At 39.6% G+C, this 18,885-nt stretch overlaps 1 protein-coding gene and 1 long non-coding RNA gene across 9 annotated transcripts in view; one reads left to right on the forward strand and one right to left on the reverse strand.

Annotated features, from left to right (window-relative positions):
- The first annotated feature begins 2,598 nt into the window (after positions 1-2,598).
- LOC135974120 (uncharacterized) lies at positions 2,599-6,295 on the forward strand. The gene is made up of 2 exons (XR_010591295.1): positions 2,599-2,732; positions 5,986-6,295. It is a non-coding gene; the product is annotated as an uncharacterized LOC135974120 (long non-coding RNA).
- Positions 6,296-11,874: 5,579 nt separating this feature from the next.
- KCNH7 (potassium voltage-gated channel subfamily H member 7) overlaps positions 11,875-18,885 on the reverse strand; it is a 331,840-nt gene continuing 324,829 nt past the window's right edge. For all 8 annotated transcript variants that reach the window (XM_065560719.1, XM_065560718.1, XM_065560716.1 and 5 more), the window contains 3 exons: positions 16,754-16,922; positions 13,223-13,415; positions 11,875-12,196 (listed from right to left, as the gene is read on the reverse strand). In XM_065560719.1, the coding sequence (XP_065416791.1) occupies positions 11,930-12,196; positions 13,223-13,415; positions 16,754-16,922 (629 nt within the window). In that variant the 3' untranslated portion in view covers positions 11,875-11,929. The remainder of the gene's footprint in view (positions 12,197-13,222; positions 13,416-16,753; positions 16,923-18,885) is intronic.

Genomic DNA, 18,885 nt, shown 5'->3' on the forward strand with positions numbered 1-18,885 from the left:
TTCTTGAAAATCTGACCATCCCTGGCTCAGTGAGTGGCTGATTTTAGTGTGGGCTGAGTAATCTTCAATATAAAGCACTTAGAGCTGTTTAACCACTTGCATGATTTGCTATTCTAGTCTAAACTTTGTGGCTAGGTCTGCTTCGTGCTGTGACATTACTTCCGCAAAAGATTAGGGAGCAAAACGTTCCTAGTAATGTGCCACTGATCTCTCGCTGTGAGGTCTCAGGCAGCTCTTGTAGAGATTCTGGATACAATTGGAACCTCCGTGTTTTCATGCAAGGTGGGGTGAATGCTACACTAATGGAGCCGATCTGCTAGGATCCCTCTCTGTGTATTTGTAGGTGAGAGAAATCAACCCTAGCAGTGATTTCCTAGCAGTCACACAGTGCAGGTGGGAGCATGCTTCTCAGCTGCACAAGCACTAGCTCTGCTCACGCTAACATGCTAAAAATAGCAGGTAGCGTGGGTTGCAGCTTGGGGTAGCTGCCTGAGTAGGTACCCAGGGGCTATGGGTGGGTTTGTACTCAAGTGGCTACACTGCTATTTTTAGCGTGTTAGCTCAAGCAGAGGTAGCATGTGTCTGTTGATTTGAGCCAGCAGGCACACGCCAATCTGCAGTGTAGACATACCCAAAGAGTGAAGTTGGATTAAAGGGCAAACCACTCCTGGGGTGGCAACCTGATGTTTCTGTGGTACTAATTCAGGGGAATGTAAATATATATCAGAAGTGGTGCACCACAATGGCAGGCTTTGGAACTTCATTCACTGACTACCCTACTTGGCTAAAGCATTTTATATTATTATTTCTGTTTTCCCCTAATGGAGTCTAGAAGGGATCACTTAACATCTCATTAGAGCCCAGAGACAACACTACCAGTGAAATGCTCTATGCTAGTAATGTACTGGATGAGGTCACCTCTGACCAGTCTTCAATTTCTGCCTCCATATGAAAGGGCAGATTGGGTAATTTACCAGTTTGTGACAATCACCTCTTCTCCACCTGTTGGATAAATCATCCCTACTGTAAATGACTGATACCCGAGGCTCACACAAACATTTATTCTGAAGAGCAATTCTTTGCCTTTGGCTTGCAACACATGCCAACTCTTTTCAAAAACTTTCACAGGAGAAGATGCCCCTAGCTCCCGCTGGAGGTTCTTATCCACATCTATTATACCAACTGATATACATATATTTTCAGGAACAAAATCTAGTGCACACATTGCCATAGGGTGACCAGATAGTAAGTGTGAAAAATCAGGACAGGGGCTGAGGGGTAATTGGCACCTATATAAGAAAAAGCCACAAATATCAGGACTGTCCCTATAAAATTGGGACATCTGGGCATCCTACATTGCCAGGAAGTGCTCAGTCTGATTTTTGCACAGTGGTGTTCTCTGCCCCTTTAGTTATGGAAAAGAATTTTTTTTTTATGGGCAAATAAATGAATAGGTATTCCAGACTCACAACCTTCCTCTCTGCAAGTATAGCCATCCCTGGTAAAATAGCCTGTTAATGCCATGCTGTGTGGAGCTGTTTTGTAGGAGCGCATCACCATTCTATAACACAGGGGTCTATAACCTCTATGTTAAAGGGTATAGACCCTCATAACATTTTTAATTAAAAAAAAAACCTGACATTTTCTAACTTCTGTATCTTAGATAGTTGGTAGCTCCGTACTGGCAAAAAGTCTTGAGCATATATGAAAATATGGCAATTTCAAATATTTAATCTTCTATTATAAACATAATAACAGAGATCAGGTTTCCCCCCTTAAATTCTTGTATGTGTTTAATACACCATTTGCAATTATTTAATTATTATATTTTTGCGACCAGTTTTACTCTATAGTTTACATTTATCATTTACAGTTATTTGCAGAAGGTTATTGCAAAAATTGATTATGTAGGCAGATTACATTGTCCTTAACACAATCTTGGAAAAACATTTGTTCATACAAAGAAAATTACTTTAAAAATCACCTGCATGCAACATTATGTGGATAAACACAGGGAGCTCACAATCTGCTTTGGTCAGTTATGTCATTCATTATCGGTAAAAACCACCGCAGATTCTCTCATACTTACATTACAAAAGGCAGCAAGGTTCCACACCTTATATGAGTAAAACAGTTGAGTGACCCCATAAGGAATGAAAACATCAGTCATATTTCTAAATATGGGTTTGGTTCTCTTCTTTTCAGAATTTTCAAAATAATGTATTGTCTTTCTGACTTCAAAACCAATTTGAAATACTTGATCAAAACACTATGCAGGGTTTTGAATATTTAAGTGAATAATATCCTCTAGGGACTATGAGTTCTGGGAAATGTAGTTTTGGGGTAACATTTCATTTTGATAAAGGCACACTATCAATTTAAAATATTTTAAAAAAGCAATTTCAGCAATATTACAACAGTAGATAAAATTGTTTAGACAGAAAAAATTTAACTTTACAATGCCCCTTTAAATTAAGAACTACTATATAGCAACTGAAGTCAGACTATTATTCTCCAAATATACCTAGGTTTGGATTTATTTTGATAACGTAGTCCATATTATCATTTATTTTGATAATGTAGTGCATATTCCTGTTTCAGGAAGAAGGACTGCTCCGCAGAGATGGGGTCCACCTATCGAAGGGGAAGAGCATATTTGGCTACAGATTGGCTAACCTAGTGAGGAGGGCTTTAAACTAGGTTCAACTGGGGCAGGTGACAAAAGCCCACAGGTAAGTAAAAAACATGGAGACCTGGGAGAAGGGTCGGAATCTGGGGGAGGAGGGAGTGTGGACTGTTATAGCAGAAATAAGGGAGAGACAAGACAGAACTGAGCGGGGGTGGGAATCAAATCGGTATCATAAAGGTCTATATACTAATGTAAGAAGTATGGGGAATAAACAGGAAGAACTCAACATGCTAGTAAATAAACACAACTATTTCATACTTGGCATCATGGAGACGTGGTGGGATAATATGCATGACTGGAATATTGGTATAGAAGGATACAGCTTGCTCAGGAAGGACAGGCAGGGAAAAAAGGGAGGAGGTGTTGCCTTATACATTAAAAATGTATACACTTGGACTGAGGTTGAGATAGAAATAAGAGACAGACTTGTTGAAAGTCTCTGGGTAAAGATAAAAGGGGTAAAAACCAAGGGTGATGTCATGGTAGGGGTATACTACAGATCACCAAGCCAGGAAGAAGAGGTGTATGAGGTTTTTTTTAAACAACTAACAAAATCATCCAAAGCACAGGACTTGGTGGTGATGGGGGACTTCAACTACCCAGACATCTGTTGGGAAAATAACACAGCAGGGCACAGATTATCCAACAAGTTTTTGGAATGTATTGGAGACAATTTTTTATTTCCGAAGGTGGAGAAAGCTACTAGGGGGAAGGCTGTTCTAGATTTGATTTTGACAAATAGGGAGGAACTGGTTGAGAATTTGAAAGTGGAAGGCAACTTGAGTGAAAATGATCATGAAATGGTAGAGTTCACGATTCTAAGGAATGATAGGGAGAACGGCACAATAAAGACAATGGATTTCAAGAAGGCAGAGTTTAGCAAACTCAGGGAGTTGGTAGGTAAAATCCCATGGGAAGCAAGTCTAAGGGGGAAAACAATTGAAGACAGTTGGCAGTTTTTCAGAGAGACATTATGAAGGGCACAAGAGCAAACTATTCCACCGCGTAGAAAAGTTAGAAAGTATGGCAAGAGACCACCCTGGCTTACCCAGGAGATCTTCAATGATCTAAACTCAAAAAAGAGTCCTACAAAAAGTGGAAATTTGGTCAAATTACAAAGGATTAATATAAACAAATAACACAAGTATGTAGGGACAAAATTAGAAAAGCCAAGGCATAAAACAAGATCAAACTAGGTAGGGACATAAAAGGAAACAAGAAAACATTCTACAAATACATTAGAAGCAAGAGGAAAACCAAGGACAGAGTAGGTCCATTACTCAATGAGGGGGGAAAGACAGTAACAGAAAATGTGGGAATGGCAGAGATGCTTAATGACTTCTTTGTTTCGGTTTTCACCAAGAAGGTTGGTGGTGATTGGACGTCTAACATAGTGAATGCCAGTGAAAATGAGGTATCATCAGAATCTAAAATAGGGAAAGAACAAGTCAAAAATTACTTAGACAAGTTAGATGTCTTCAAATCACCAGGGCCTATGAAATGCATCCTAGGAGCTGACTGAGGAGATATCTGAGCCATTAGCAATTATCTTTGAAAAGTCATGGAAGATGGGAGACATTCCAGAAGAGTGGAAAAGGGCAAATATAGTGTCCATCTATAAAAAGGGAAATAAGGACAACCCGAGGAATTACAGACCAGTCAGCTTAACTTTCATACCCGGAAAGATAATGGAGCAAATAATTAAGCAATCAATTTGCAAACACCTAGAAAATAATAAAGTGATAAATAACAGTCAGCATGGATTTGTCAAGAACAAATCGTGTCAAACCAACCTGATAGCTTTCTTTGACAGGGTAACAAGCCTTGTGGATGAGGGGAAGCGGTAGATGTGGTATATCTTGACTTTAGAAAGGCTTTTGATACTGTCTTGCATGACCTTCTCATAAACAAACTAGGGAAATACAACCTAGATGGAGCTACTATAAGGTGGGTGCATAACTGGTTGGAAAATCATTCCCAGAGAGTAGTTATCAGTGGTTCACAGTCATGCTGGAAGGGCATAATGAGTGGGGTCCCGCAGGGATCGGTTCTGGGTCCAGTTCTGTTCAATATCTTCATCATTGATTTAGATAATGGCATAGAGAGTACACTTACAAAGTTTGCAGACGATACAAAGTTGGAAAGGGTTGCAAGTGCTTTGGAGGATAGGATTAAAATTCAAAATGATCTGGGGATTTTTAAGAGCAGGTTGGACAAACATCTGTCAGGGATGGTGGATATAATACTTAGTCCTGCCTTGAGTGCAGGGGACTGGGCTAGATGACCTCTCGAGGTCCCTTCCAATTCTATGATTCTATATGAGGAGAGCATACATGTTTTTAAATAAGGAAAATTCTTAGTGTAAAAACCACTTGACTTTTCATGGTTAAAGAAATAAAACCAATCTTATGGATACTGCAAAATTCCAGTCAAAACATTGTCAAAGACATAATGACATCAAAAAGTCAAACAATGGACAAGCTGAATGTCTTCTGAAAATGGCAAATTGCTAATGAGTTATAGATTACAGAATATGTGCATAAATAAACGTTATACATGTAAACACAAAGTATGATTTTGTGTGAATCTACACACATGATGGACCTGATTCTCTTCGTAGGCTATGTCTACACTGCATACCTTACAGCAGCTGCAAAGTCTCCTGTGTATCTGCTCTTTGCCGGCAGCAGAGAATTCTCCTGCCGGCAAAATAAAACCACCCTCAACGAGCGGCGGTAGCTTTGTCAGCGGAGTGCTTTTTGTCAGTGCTTTTTGTTTGTTTTTTCACACCCCTGACTGACAAAAGTTTTACCGACAAAAGTGCAGTGCAGACATAGCCTGAAACTAGTGTAAAATTTGGTATTTGTAACTCTGTAGGCGTCCCTGGAATTACTTATTCCCAATTTAGAGAAAGGTGAATCAGGCTCAAAATAGTAGTATATACTCATGTTCAAAATGCAGGAATGGTCAATATAACTAATATTGTAAATAATTGAAAGCTTATGATGGAATGTTACACCAGCTTTCATTATAGAAGCTGTTCCCCTCTCCTGCCATGTTGCAGACGCCAAGTAATATTCCATCCATGCTCATTAAACAAAGATGGGCCTAAACCAAAATCCTCAAATCTAGGTCTCAACCAGATTTGAACTTTGCTGCATAATTTCATCTCTACCAATATGTGTTATTAGTAGGTATCAGCTGACATCTATAGTAGTCAAAAAGAATAAGCCAGGCCAACATTTTCACTCTCACAAACTAAAATGGACATATTATTTTTCCTTTCTTGGTATCAGAAGAAAAGGAGGAGTGGAGAAGAAAAGATGGAATGAAAAGAGTGGGCCTTGAAGGAAGAACAAAAAATAAAATAAAATGGAGCTGCCATGTAATTTTGAAGTATACACATATTATAAAGCATAAGAAGGCTACAAAATTAAGGTTCTTCTCAAGGGAACCGGTAGCTTCAGACACCAGCAAGTTTTGCTCTTGCCTTTTTTTTTTAAAAATATCAAAATTCCTTCATTTTGAGTAAAACCTGTTAAATGAATAATCATTATATATATAAGCTGCAAAATAATTTTAATGTAATAAAAATTGACTGAAGAAGTCTTGCTGTTTGGATTTAGTTCTCAGAAAAGGTGCACTGAATGAAGCAGGCATCCTGTGGAAAATATAGTATATGATCATGCAATTAAAGACTGTATCATAATGCATAGGCACAAGTGGGGAGAATTAAGGTTGCATGAGACACTTTAATTCTGATATTTTCTAACTTTTGAGTTCTTGACTTTGCAATATTAATAATGTTCTTTTAACAGTTTTTTGTGCATAGTTTTTGACCCTTGCCTGGTGTCCAAGCTGTGAATGATATCTTTAAACTGTGTGTCAGCTCCTCAGATTATGTAAGTCATGGATAGCTATGCTGATTTATAGCAGCTGGCCCATTATATTTAAAACACCCTTTGCTTTAACTTGCATTAGCCATTTGTGAATTTCTCGGATACTTCCTTGCAACTGCCATATTTTAATTCATATATAAAAAAGTTAAAAAGACAGAATATAATTGAGATTTTTATATAAAAATGTGAAAGATAAATGTGGCCCCAGTAAAGTGCCACTTAAACCAATCAGTGGATGGGCTCATTTGAATACAAGTGCTGGGTCTTCTCCCAGCTCCAGTTGCTAGGCAGATTGGGGTTTCAATAACAGTTAGAGTTGGCCACGTTTTATCTTTCTTTAAAAAAAAGCACATTTATGACCTCACCTAGATCCCATTAAAGTCAGGGGCAAACATTCATTGCCTTCAGCATGGGAAGAATCAAGCAGGCCACTACAGCACAGTTTAATTTAAAGTAAGATAGAAGGGGGAAAGTAGCAATAAAGGAGCATCCAGGAGGTGACTGACGTAGTAAATAAAAGTAAAACTATGTAAAGTGACGAAAAGATCTGAAAACTGCTCTATCCTATGGAGAAATCCCTGGGAGGGGACAGAGCAACAGGAAATCTCTGCAAGGGAAACTGGGATTTCCTAGGAATCGTCCCACTGAAGGGAGATAGGGGATTGTGGAGTTTAGATGGGACTAGCTCTTCCCAGGGATTGTGGAGTCAGTTGACCCTTCATGCAGCAGCACTGACTTTTCTTCACCCTTACCATGGCTTTTATACAGCACCATGGTGAGACTAACAACCTTTCAATTCCTACACTGCAATCCAATGGGTCTGCAAGGGACATGGACATGGCTATCTGTCTGCCGGGAGGCCACTCTACATACATGTGCAGCTGGGATGTTCTGCACATTTAGTGTTCAGCTGGCATTACAACCTATCCAAAGTAGCTTCAGTCTCTGGACCAAATGCTAGACACTTTCACTTTCAGGGTTTGAACACAGGGATTCTAACCACCAGGCTCCCAGGAAGGTAGCTGGGGAGGGAAGAAACAATTTTCATGGTCCCTTGCCACCCTTCCAACTCAGAGAGATTTGAACTTGATAAACTGGTTCCCCAAGCCACACAATTAGTAGTATGTGGCTAAAATAATGCAAAGGATGCTCCAGCTTGTTGATATTAACTACAGACAGCACCGTATTTTCATCTAGTTTGTACAAAGGGCTCTAAGAATGTGCAGAGACCAGCTAAGAAATGAATCTGTGCCAATACGTGAGAGAATTCAAACATTTCTTAAGAATAGTTGTAAACAGCTGACACCTTCAAACTCTTTATGCAAATAGCCATGTTAGACTCCTTTATTAGTTTACCTCTCAAATTCTTCTCTCAGTCGTTAAAGTGAATCAAAATAGGTGGAAGTGCACAGCAATACTGGTCACAACTCTTCAAGTTATAGGGTAATGGGGCATGACTTCACTAGGTGGCCATAGAAGCAGCAAAGGAGAGAATGGGAGCAAGACAAGAAATGTACTTGAGTGGCATTGTGCTCAGGCAGACCATAGCCAGCTGCATGAAGAAGGGTGTGTGTGTAGGTGGGTGTGTTTCAGCCATGGATGGAGCTGGGTTGGTGTGATAAATGAAGGGACACCCAGCCAGCTAGTTAGCTATAAAGTCCCTCTTGGTGGCTGTTCTCTGCTTGCTTTACCTGTAAAGGGTTAACAAAGTTCCCCAGGTAAAGGAAAAGGAGTGGGCACCTGAGCAAAAGAGCCAATGGGAGGGCTAGAACTTTTTAAAATGGGAGAAAAAAACTTCCCTTTGTGTGTTGTGTCTCTCTGGGAAAGAGGGAACAGAGGGCAGCAGGAATACTGTGTAATGCTAGAATCAGGTATAAAAAATCACCTTCCATACCTAGAAGAAATTATTGAACAGGGCATGTTTTTTTTTGTTTTTTTTTTTGGCTGGTGGATCTCCTCTGTGTTAACCCCAGATGCTTTTGTTTGCTTGTAACCTTTAAGCTGAACCCCCAAGAAAGCTATTTTGGGTGCTTAATTTTTGTAATTATTTCTTTTAAGATCTAGCAAAAAGCCTAAGTTCTAGATGTATTTTTTTCCTTTTTGTTTTTAATAAAATTTACCTTTTTTAAGAACAGGATTGGAGTTTTGGTGTCCTCAGAGGTTTGTGCATGTTGTTTGATTAGCTGGTAGTCACAGCACATTTCCTTTGTTTTCTTTCTCAGCTCTTCCCTGGGAGGGGTGTGTGTGTGAAAAGGCTTGAGGATACCCCACAGGGAAGAATTCCCAAGTGCTCCTTCCTATGTTCAAAGGGTTTTTTTTTTTGCATTTGGGTGGTGTCAGCGTTTACCAAGCCAAGGTCAGAGAGAAGCTGTAACCTTGGGAGTGTAATACAAGCCTGGAGTGGCAAGTATTAATTTTTAGAATCCTTGCAGGCCCCCACCTTCTGCACTCAAAGTGACAGAGTGGGGATTCAGCCTTGACAGTAGGTGTTCCATCCCCATTTCTATAAATGTAAACGTCACCAAGATGGAGCCATCTTACTGATTCAAAAACAAGAATGCGGGACAATGGTGGGACTGGACCAGGAATGTTTGAAGTGCCTGATGCCATTTCATGCAATGTAGAAGATTAAGACTGTTCCAAAGATAGAGTTTTGTATAGAATCTTACTTTATGTGCTCCCTGAGGGGAGAAAGAGCAGCAGGCTCCCCCATTGCCACTTGAAAGGTGGACTGATCTTTCCCCCATTACTGGAGAATGGATGGATGTCTCCTAGCTGTGATATTATGACTTCCCTCATTATGTTTTGCTGCTCCATCTACTGGCAAGAGGCTGGGAGCCTCAGAAACGCCTTAGCCAAGTACCATCCCCTTCAGCAGCTCCCACTTCAGAGTCCACTGCCTGGGGAGACCTCATTTCATAAGCCAGGAGAGGGATAAGGGGAGGAGCGCTTCCTCTGCATATAGTAGAGGAGAAGCAGCTGTACTCCTCTGAGCTGTCCCTGGCCTGTTTGTTACAGTGGGTCCCACTGCATGATTGTGGAAAGCTATAGTATGAAATGCACTTGCTAAACTCTATCTCTTTCATTTACTTTAATGTAATGCTTAATTTAAATCAGACTATTTTTAATCTACAAAAATATTTGTGGTTTTGCTAGAAATTGTGCTGTTTTGTACTTGGTAATAGGCATTAACATTTAGCAGATGGTTGCCTCATTAAGATAAAACAGAAACAATGAACTCTTACAGCACAAAAAGGTGAAGGTAGACAATATTTACTGATTGTTCAGCATCTCTGTTTCGTTTCATTGATTCTTAGCAGAGAATGCTAATGGGTCTGATTCTGAGCTCACTTAGGGTCCAGTCATGGGATGTGTGAAACCACCACCCCACCTCCTGACTACCGTGGGAGATGAGGATGCCCCACACCTTTCAGGGTTGCGTTCTTTCACTGCTGATGTGAAACTAGAGTGAACAAGAAGAGAATCAGATCCCATGTGCCAAGGGCCTGATTCTCTTCTCACTTGCAATAGTGTAAATTAGTAAGTTAAATTTGATTTCTGTACACACAAATAAAATCATGACTAACCCAATGGCATAAGGGGAGGAGAATGGGGTCTCTTGTGTTTATCTACTGGCTAGTTATGATTAAAGCTGCCATGAATCAAGATACAAAATCTGTGAGGACACTACTATAAACTCTGACCTGCCAGAACCAGTGCTTGTACATGTGAGGGTCCTTAGCATTTCTAGAGCCTACGTTTCAGTTTGGTTATAGTTTAAATTATATATGCCTACCCATTAACTTGCCTGTGTCTCTGCTTTTTCAGAACTCAGCAGAGTTCCCCTCCAAGGGGATTTCTACTTTAAAGCTTCGTTTAAGATTAGAAAATCACATGACCACCTTTAGATATTTAAAAACAGGAATAAAAAAGGTCAGTTATTCCTAAAACAAACACAATATTTGAAGCAGTATAATATTTTAATAAAATTAAATCTAAGTATTGACAAAGCATTATGCATATACAGTACATACTGTATTTAAAGCCTATGGACCTTAACTCAATTTATTCTAGTGTAGTCAGCTGTGGACACAAGATTACTTGTTTTGTAATAAGAAAGTTTACAACTGTACTTTAAAGTGATTTTACATATGTACATATGTATATATACATATATCTATACTCACATACATGTGTAGCTATATACACACATATTTGTATGTATATACATATATATTACATATACGTATATATGTATGCACACACATATGCACATAGATATGTATGTGTGTGTGTGTGTATATATATATATATATATATATATTCACTAGCTCTCTATGGAGGGACCAGTAGGTAAAAAGAGATATCACAAACAACAATTTTGATAATTATAAAAAGAAAACTTGTAAAATATTTTAATTATACAGCTTGTTAGTAGTTTGCACTGAACAAAAGGAACACAGTCTTCTGTATTACATAGAAATTATATTTATTGCATTTGATTATGTTTGGGTGACAGATGAGAACTACCTGCCTGTTTATGACAGCCAACCTTTTAGTCATGATGAGGATAAAAATAAAAATCCTAAATAAAAATCCGATAAATTATTCAGTTAGCGTGGTCTTGAAGATGCAATCAGTGACAATACTTTCCCATTGTGTAGTACTGTTGTTCTGCCTGTTAAAATAGTGACCTACTTCAATTTGCTTTGAAGCGGCTGCTTTCTGTACTATATCTTAATGTTTTAGAACCTGGTAGACATTGTTCTCTTATTCTTTCTCTAAGCAGCAGAATGATGGCTATTGACTGTAAAATGCTCAGTACAAGAAGGATAATTGTATCTTTTCAAATGTGAGTTGGAAGAAGGTTTCGGTTTGAACTAGAAGAGCTCAGCGAAGTATGAGTTACGACCGTGTGGATTATCATCATCACCTGGTCTCTTATTTGCTTTGAAGGCTTATCCACAAGAAAGTACCATTTCAGTGAAAGCAGTAAATGGTAATTTCCATGCAACATAAATTGTAATTTCAGAACATGCATGTGTTTTAAAAAAATTAAAAAATATAAGGTGCCTTGAGAATGCTGGCAGTTTTACATTTGGAACATACAGTTTATATATATATATGTATATATATATATATATATTTACATCATAACTGCTCAACTTTACCTTACAAGCTTCAAATTTAGGAAAATATACAGTACTTTTGCATATAATGGTATATCCTTGTAGCCCCTGAGTCAAGTATAGAGGATTTAAATACAAAAAAAAAAAAAAAAAAAAAGGAAAACAGCCATTAAAAGCACTTACATTTTATGTGAAGTAATAGTATAAAAGGATTATTTCCCAGGAAGACCAGGATCAGAAACATGCCTATGAAGACCCAAGATTCCTATAGTGTTTAGGGAAGAATCTGGCAAGGAAGGATGCCTAATGGAATGAAGATAAGTTTTATAATGCTGTGGGTGAAACTCTAAAGACTGGTCATGTTCTTGTTCTAAAAAAGAAGCCAAATTGTCTTCTGAGGCCGTGTTAAGATGCACTCCACTTGAGAGGGATTCTTTGGATTTAAGTTTCGATTTTTCAAGGTCTAGAAATTCAGGACACTGAAAGAAAGGAAAAGAAATAAGGTGACAATATATTTAAAACAGTCTCATGGATACTCCTGTTTCTACTGAAAATGAACAAAATCAAAACCCCCTCCCAACCCCAAACCATTCTTTGCAAACCAAATCTGAAACATGAGCAGAGAAATCAACCATTTTCACTAAATACTGTGTTCAATTAATTGTAGTCTAATGCAATTCTGCCCAGGACTTATTTGGAGGATAAACCAGGAAATCCCACCCTTCTTCCTCAGGCTAGTTGTTCCTGGCTCTATATCTTACAAAAATTTTCAGTCAGAGACTGAGCTGTCTTGAGATGGGCCAACGCTGAGCTCCTGGGTCTCTGAACACCTCTGAAATCTGGGGCAGTTCAGAATCAAAATCTGGGACTGTATCAAATTCCTAACTTTGGGGCAGTGTGGATCTGGATACAGATCCAAACACTGGGTTATTCTGTATCTTTTAAGTCAGAGCCTGTGATAGAAAGTGTGCAGAGATGTCCTGGTGGCAACTCTCTGGCACATGCACTTTACCTCCAGGAGTGCTGGGGAAGTGTAATCCTCCCCCACCCACTTAGGCAGCATACACTCCCTGGTGCATCAGTTGAGTTTCTGCATGGCCGGTGCAAGCAAAATGTGTCTCAAGGCAAACCTTGGGTCATGACTGGAAATTTCTTGAGTCCTTCCACATGCTCCCCTGCCGGGCTAACCACAATCTACCCTTTTGTGACTTGGGCCTGCCTCTTATTCCCCTCTTCCTCTATATTTTTCTGTGGGGTCCACAACCATTGCTAAATGCATGATGATGACTACAATTGTAGCTTTGAGACCTATATTTGGCTTCTACACAGCAGGAAATTTGACCTCTAGAGATTCGCTTCCAAAATAATATAACTAGATGAATCCTGTGGAGACATTTGGCCAAGTTACAATTTCCTGTTCAGAAAACTACAGAACAAATGCTGTCTTCCAGCAATAGGTAACAACGTTAATCAATCACTATAGCTGATTCTGGGCACATCCATACCTGTGATGAAGGACTGAAGCTTCTATCTGTTTTAATAGATACTACAGGATGAAGGCTTTGCATCACCCGGATAGCTGGCTGTTGATATTCTGCACTTGCAGTCACTATACTATATGCAGGTGGAATGAGTGTTGACTGCCTCTGCAGAAGCTGCAGGATGGTTTGAATGTCAGCAGTCATTTGGGATTCAAGCCTAGGGAAGTAATATGAAATCAATTAACACATGGTCATGGATGATTATGTTTTAACACACCGATTACAAATGCATTCAAGAGGGATCTGCAGCTTATTAACAAAGCAAGCCATTACGTGTAACAGTATTATCATGTTTTGAATAGGAAAGAACAGAAGGGGGAGCATTGAGCCATTCCAGGGCTAGCAGCTCACGCTCTCATACAGAATATACATTCTAATGTTTGCTCCAGACCTTAGTTAAGAGTTTAATTTAAGAATAATACATTACTATCATTTCTGTTTGCAATAAATATGAATATTGGGGGCCAGATTCTCAGCTGACATAAACTGGCATAGCCCCCATTGATTTAACTGGAGCTGTATTGATTTATACAGGCTGAGGGTCTGGTCCAGGATTTCTAAAGCAACAGAAAACTCTGACAGTCCCAAAGCTACTTCTAAGGGGGTACAACACAACAAGGCAACATAATTTATGTTTTCCCAGTTGTTTTAAGTAAAGGTCTTGAAAACAGTCATCTCTTTAGGTGCATGGTGAATTATTAGAATTTAAAGTAGGATTTGGGGGGTGGGTGGGAAGAACTGATCTGAAGCTGTGTTCAAAATTCAGAACTAAACTCAACATAGCTGATGTTCAAAAGTGGTATATTTATTGATTGTTTGACTGATTGACTAACTCTTCATGATCTGGTGCATGAATCCTGAAAGTTTAAATAAACCTTGGTGTAAGTCACAACATTTGAGCCTGCTTATCTTCTCCACACTTCCATTGCCATGGCACTGAAATGATTTTTAAGTTGTCTTGCCAACATAATTAACAGACTCAGCAATGGGTAATGCCTATTGTGCCTCCCCAGCTGCTAGGAGACCACACAATGTGTTATAACAGATTGTAATCTGGATATAAATCCTCCTGTATTGGAACTCATCTCCTGACAGAATCATTTTCACTGTAAACAAATTTTTATGTCAACAGCCCTCAGTGTTGTGAACGTCCCAACTACAGCTCTGCAGCAGCAGAATTACTCCTGCTCTAGCAGATTTTTGCTGTGCACTAAGCCCTAAACTTGCACCTGATCTCTGTCCCCTAATGGACACTGAAGATGCCTTTGCTCCTCACGTAGATATTAAAGGAAACATTGCCATAGGTCAGCTGTTGTTGCCATAGATTCTGTGGCATCAGCTTTTATAAAAGCAACCTAATACACAGCTCAAGCCCTGGGGTTATACCCATTCATGTCCTATTCATCCTCTGCTCAGCTCCCTTACGTTGTGTGCTGATTGCCAATATGCCAATATTGACCTCAGAGTAAGCATCCTGCCGATACCACAGGGAAAAAATGCTGCAGCAGCACCACCATCCAAAGAGCATGTCTGCTAAAACTGTCATAATTCCTTTTTGAATAGAAGATGTGCAAGAATTTGAGAACTTGGCTGATAATTTTGCCCTCTCGTACCTCTCTGCCCCTGCTCCCCCCCTGCCTTTAGAATGGCCCTCCTTTCAGTTCCCCTCCACTCCAAATCAGAGAGTTCTAATTTCTTCTACTCTTCATTCTTTCTCACTTGACCATTTAACACCACCCCACAAAAAACAGCCAAACAAACAAACAAACAAACAAACAAACCCTTAAAAAACAGCCATATTATGGCTGGGCATAAAAGCAGCAGAAAGAGAGTGATAGGTGATCACTGGGCTTCTCCAGCTTGTATAAAACCCTATACCAGTCCACCATGTACCCCCAGTTTAGCATCATATCAGGGACACGGCTGAGGGTAGGAGGAGGCAGGGAGGTGTGCCCAGGGCACATTGCTCTCTGACTTTTCTGACTTTTCTGGGTCACCATAATAGTTGTTCAAAGCTTGCATAAATTAGAATAGTTCCCTTGCAGCTGATCTGACCTGTGCCAGGGACTAGCCAGGTCCAGAATCCAGGAGGCACAAAGGTACCTTAAAAAGCACCAAAAGAATTAATAAATGAAGTGGGATGTGGATAAAATCCAGAAAAAGAAATAAATAAAACTAAAATCTCAGCAGTTCATCAGAAAACTCCCTGCCGCAAAATCTTTGTCTATGGCATCAATAACCCTAATACCAGCACCGAGCAATAGCTCTAGATACATTTAGGATTTCAAGAAAAGGAAAGAATAATAAGCAAGACATTATTATGTCCTCAAATGCTGTGATGGGAGCCCAGTAAGTGCCTAGTTAGATTAGATAGGTAGATAAATACCTACATAGTTCTACTTCATTCATGATTTACAGGAATTTCAACCTACATGTTAAAACATGTATCTTGTAGCATATAGCATGTCACTAGAAATGAGAATACTGAAGTTTGATTGGTTCACAGAATGCAAAGGGGGCAAGACGTCCTTACACTCACTTTCAATTGCTTGTTAAAATGTACAATACAGTGTGCCAATGAAGATGTACTAAAGTATAATTAAGGCTGAATTTGTGTCATGGTAAATTTGGAGTTAAATTGTGTAATTGTCATGGCAAAAATGTTGAGAATAATGGAATTCTGGGGAAAATAATAAAAAGCCAAAGACCCGAGCACAGGCCAACTTAAAATGAACTGAAATTACATGGTAAATTATAGTATAAATTATAGTGTATGACTGATCAGAATACTTTCACCATATTTTTAAGATTCCATAAGCTATTCTGTTTAGCCACCAACTATATATGTTAGACACCAATAGGGAGGGGGAGAAGGAAGATGAGATGTATTAGCAAAGGTAACTTACACATGCATTTTTTGACAAAGAAAATGACTGTTTTCTATTGTAGTACGTGTGTTTTGCACTTGTGATACTCCCATGGCTGTTTATTATAGAGACAGCTGCAGAAGGAGGTTTACTCATCAAAAAGTGAAGATGCCTATCATACAAATGCTGCTTCTGCAAGGAAGAGAGCTGGTTCGCTCAGTACACCCCCAGGAAAGCATAGCACCTCCCATTTTCTGGGGACAGGAACTGTGTGTAGAAAGCCAGGAACTGCTTTTAGAGGAAAAGTTCAGGGGAAAGACAGTTGATGGAGAGAGTCAAAAACCTGCACCTACCCATCCCAGGATAGGATTTTCAAAGGGCTTAAGGGCCAGATTTGTATTTCGGTACTTAAAGATGCAGGTGGGTGCCTCGCCACTTTTCCGATTTCTGCTATGCACCTATCTGCATTGTTAGGAGCCTTAATACTTTAAAAAAAATCTGGCCCTAAGTGACTTAGATTCATTTAGGTGCTTATGAAAATCTCCCACCAAATTCATCCTTGTGGCTCCATTGATATCAATGGTGTTGTTATCAACCCAATCTGATCCTGTCACATAATTGCTTTTACCTGTTGAGTTGTTCTTGAAGTAAATCTAGCCGGTGCTCCACTTCCCCATAGGTCAGCTCACTTTCAGTTTCACAGATGCCCCATGTAACATGAGGTAATGCTGACTGTCTGGAGACGTCCTGGTGCCCCTTGGTGTTTTCCCACTCCCAGTTTCTTTTATCACTGATGTCTGCCAAAAAACAAATCTCTTGAAGTATAAACGTACAGATGCACTAAGAATAGACACTAATGGAATGTATGGCATGACTGAGTTAGAGCTACAGTCTCTACACTTGATTTTTAGGAGTGTTCAGCCAAGTGAACATAAACCAGTGTTTCGCAAACCTTTGAAAGTTAAGCCCTCCCTCTTCAGGTAAGGTAAATTAAACCAATCACAGCTCTGACCTGCAATTCCTTCTTATGTTGTTAAAGGCCAACATCTTAGTCTGTACATCTTCCATGCTTGCCCCAGCAGTTGTTGGTGCACCCTTTATGCACAGTCTTTGGGAAATGCTGGGGTAGAGCATCATCATATACTCCCTCTCCTTTTGTACATACTTTGATGGGCAGTGTAATCATCAACAATGTTGACATTTAAAGAATTATAACTGACATTAATGTTAGCACCCATTGAAAAGGGTGAGGCACATCACTTCTCAGAGCTACTAGTTCACTCTCTTCAAACCCAGGCAGATGACTCCATCCTCATCAATTACACTCATTTCATATTTTCAAGGTTTTCTTTGCAATCATAACAGCTAGAGACTTACCTATAAGAAAGAAGGGCCTCTGGAGGACACCAGAGAGACCTGTCCAAATGCCCCCAGCTAATCCTTTTACCAGATGGGAGCATATTCCATAGTAAAGAAAGGAAGTCCCTCCCAAAGTTATATACAGTGGTTAAAGTAGATTGAATCAGGAAGGGGAGTTCTCACCACATAAACCAAAAAGGAGGAGGAGTTCTTCCTCTCCTTTTAGTAAGAGAAGGGGGAGATGAGCTTTATTGGATTAATGGATCTTTGGGATCTGAGGGGTCCCAGGGTTTCCTAGGGCTATAGTGAGTCTGTGAATGTCATAGGATGTAATAGGCACCTGATAGTATGAATAGGGCTGAAGGAGGAGGAGATTTCACCTTGGCTCCATGGTGGCCCATTCAGCTTCTCTGACCACTCACTACATGGCCCCACGGGAAAGGGAATGGGTGAGAATTGTGTAATTTTGACTCAGCTAGCATGCATGGTACAATTTACAGTTTTCTGAGGAAACTGGAGAGCTTTCTGAGAGGGGCAGGGAGCAAAATTCTGACAGATTCAGACCCAGCATAATCTTAATCCATATCTGTTTGTAGAATGTTTGCAGGATATTGGAAAAGCAACTCATTGATTATAGACAATGACTATCAGGAATGAAATGTAAACAATAAATGCTGTTTGTTTACACTTCTTCTTTACTGCTCTGTAAAATCCCTTAGATTTTACATATAAATCACCCACTAAAATCACATATTTTCCTGTACCTGGTCTTGGTGTCTCTTGGTCAGCCCTGGGTTGAATGACAGTTGTTTGTGTCCTGGAATAAATGTTTGTGGAGTATCTAGTTTAATGTTTACAATGCAACTGCCAATTAACCTGAATTCAAAACAGGACCATAATAAACTTTAATCTAGACATATCCTTCAAGGGATAAGTCACTCCCCTTGTTCTGTGCATCTTCTTAGGTAGTCCCACATGTATGAACAGCCACAAAAGCCATGGCCAGGAGACAGTCAAAACATTACTACTCAGCAAGGCCTTGGAAGAATGGAGGATTGTTCTCAAGCTGTGAACTAAATTAATAAATATATGGCCTGGTTAATCTAAACAGTTCAAGGATGAAATCCTATGACCTGAATAAAGGCCATGGGAGGCCCCAAAGAGTGGAAAATGGGATTGTTCTGCAGTGGGGAGGGGGAAGGGGGAAGGGGGAGCAGCAGCTACATAGAAGCTATCCATGTGCTGTTAAGAGAGGCTCAGGATTGAAATAAAATGAGTGCTGCAGGTCAGGATTACACTGGCAACATTTAGACTGCCTGTCCCACCCTATCCAATTCAAGGTTAATAATCCCTTCCTTTCATGGACAGTACATTAACTGCTAACATTTAAAACAAAAAATA

The sequence above is a fragment of the Chrysemys picta genome, chromosome 11 (assembly GCF_011386835.1).
Source record: "Chrysemys picta bellii isolate R12L10 chromosome 11, ASM1138683v2, whole genome shotgun sequence".
In the NCBI taxonomy this organism is placed as follows: Eukaryota; Metazoa; Chordata; order Testudines; family Emydidae; genus Chrysemys; species Chrysemys picta.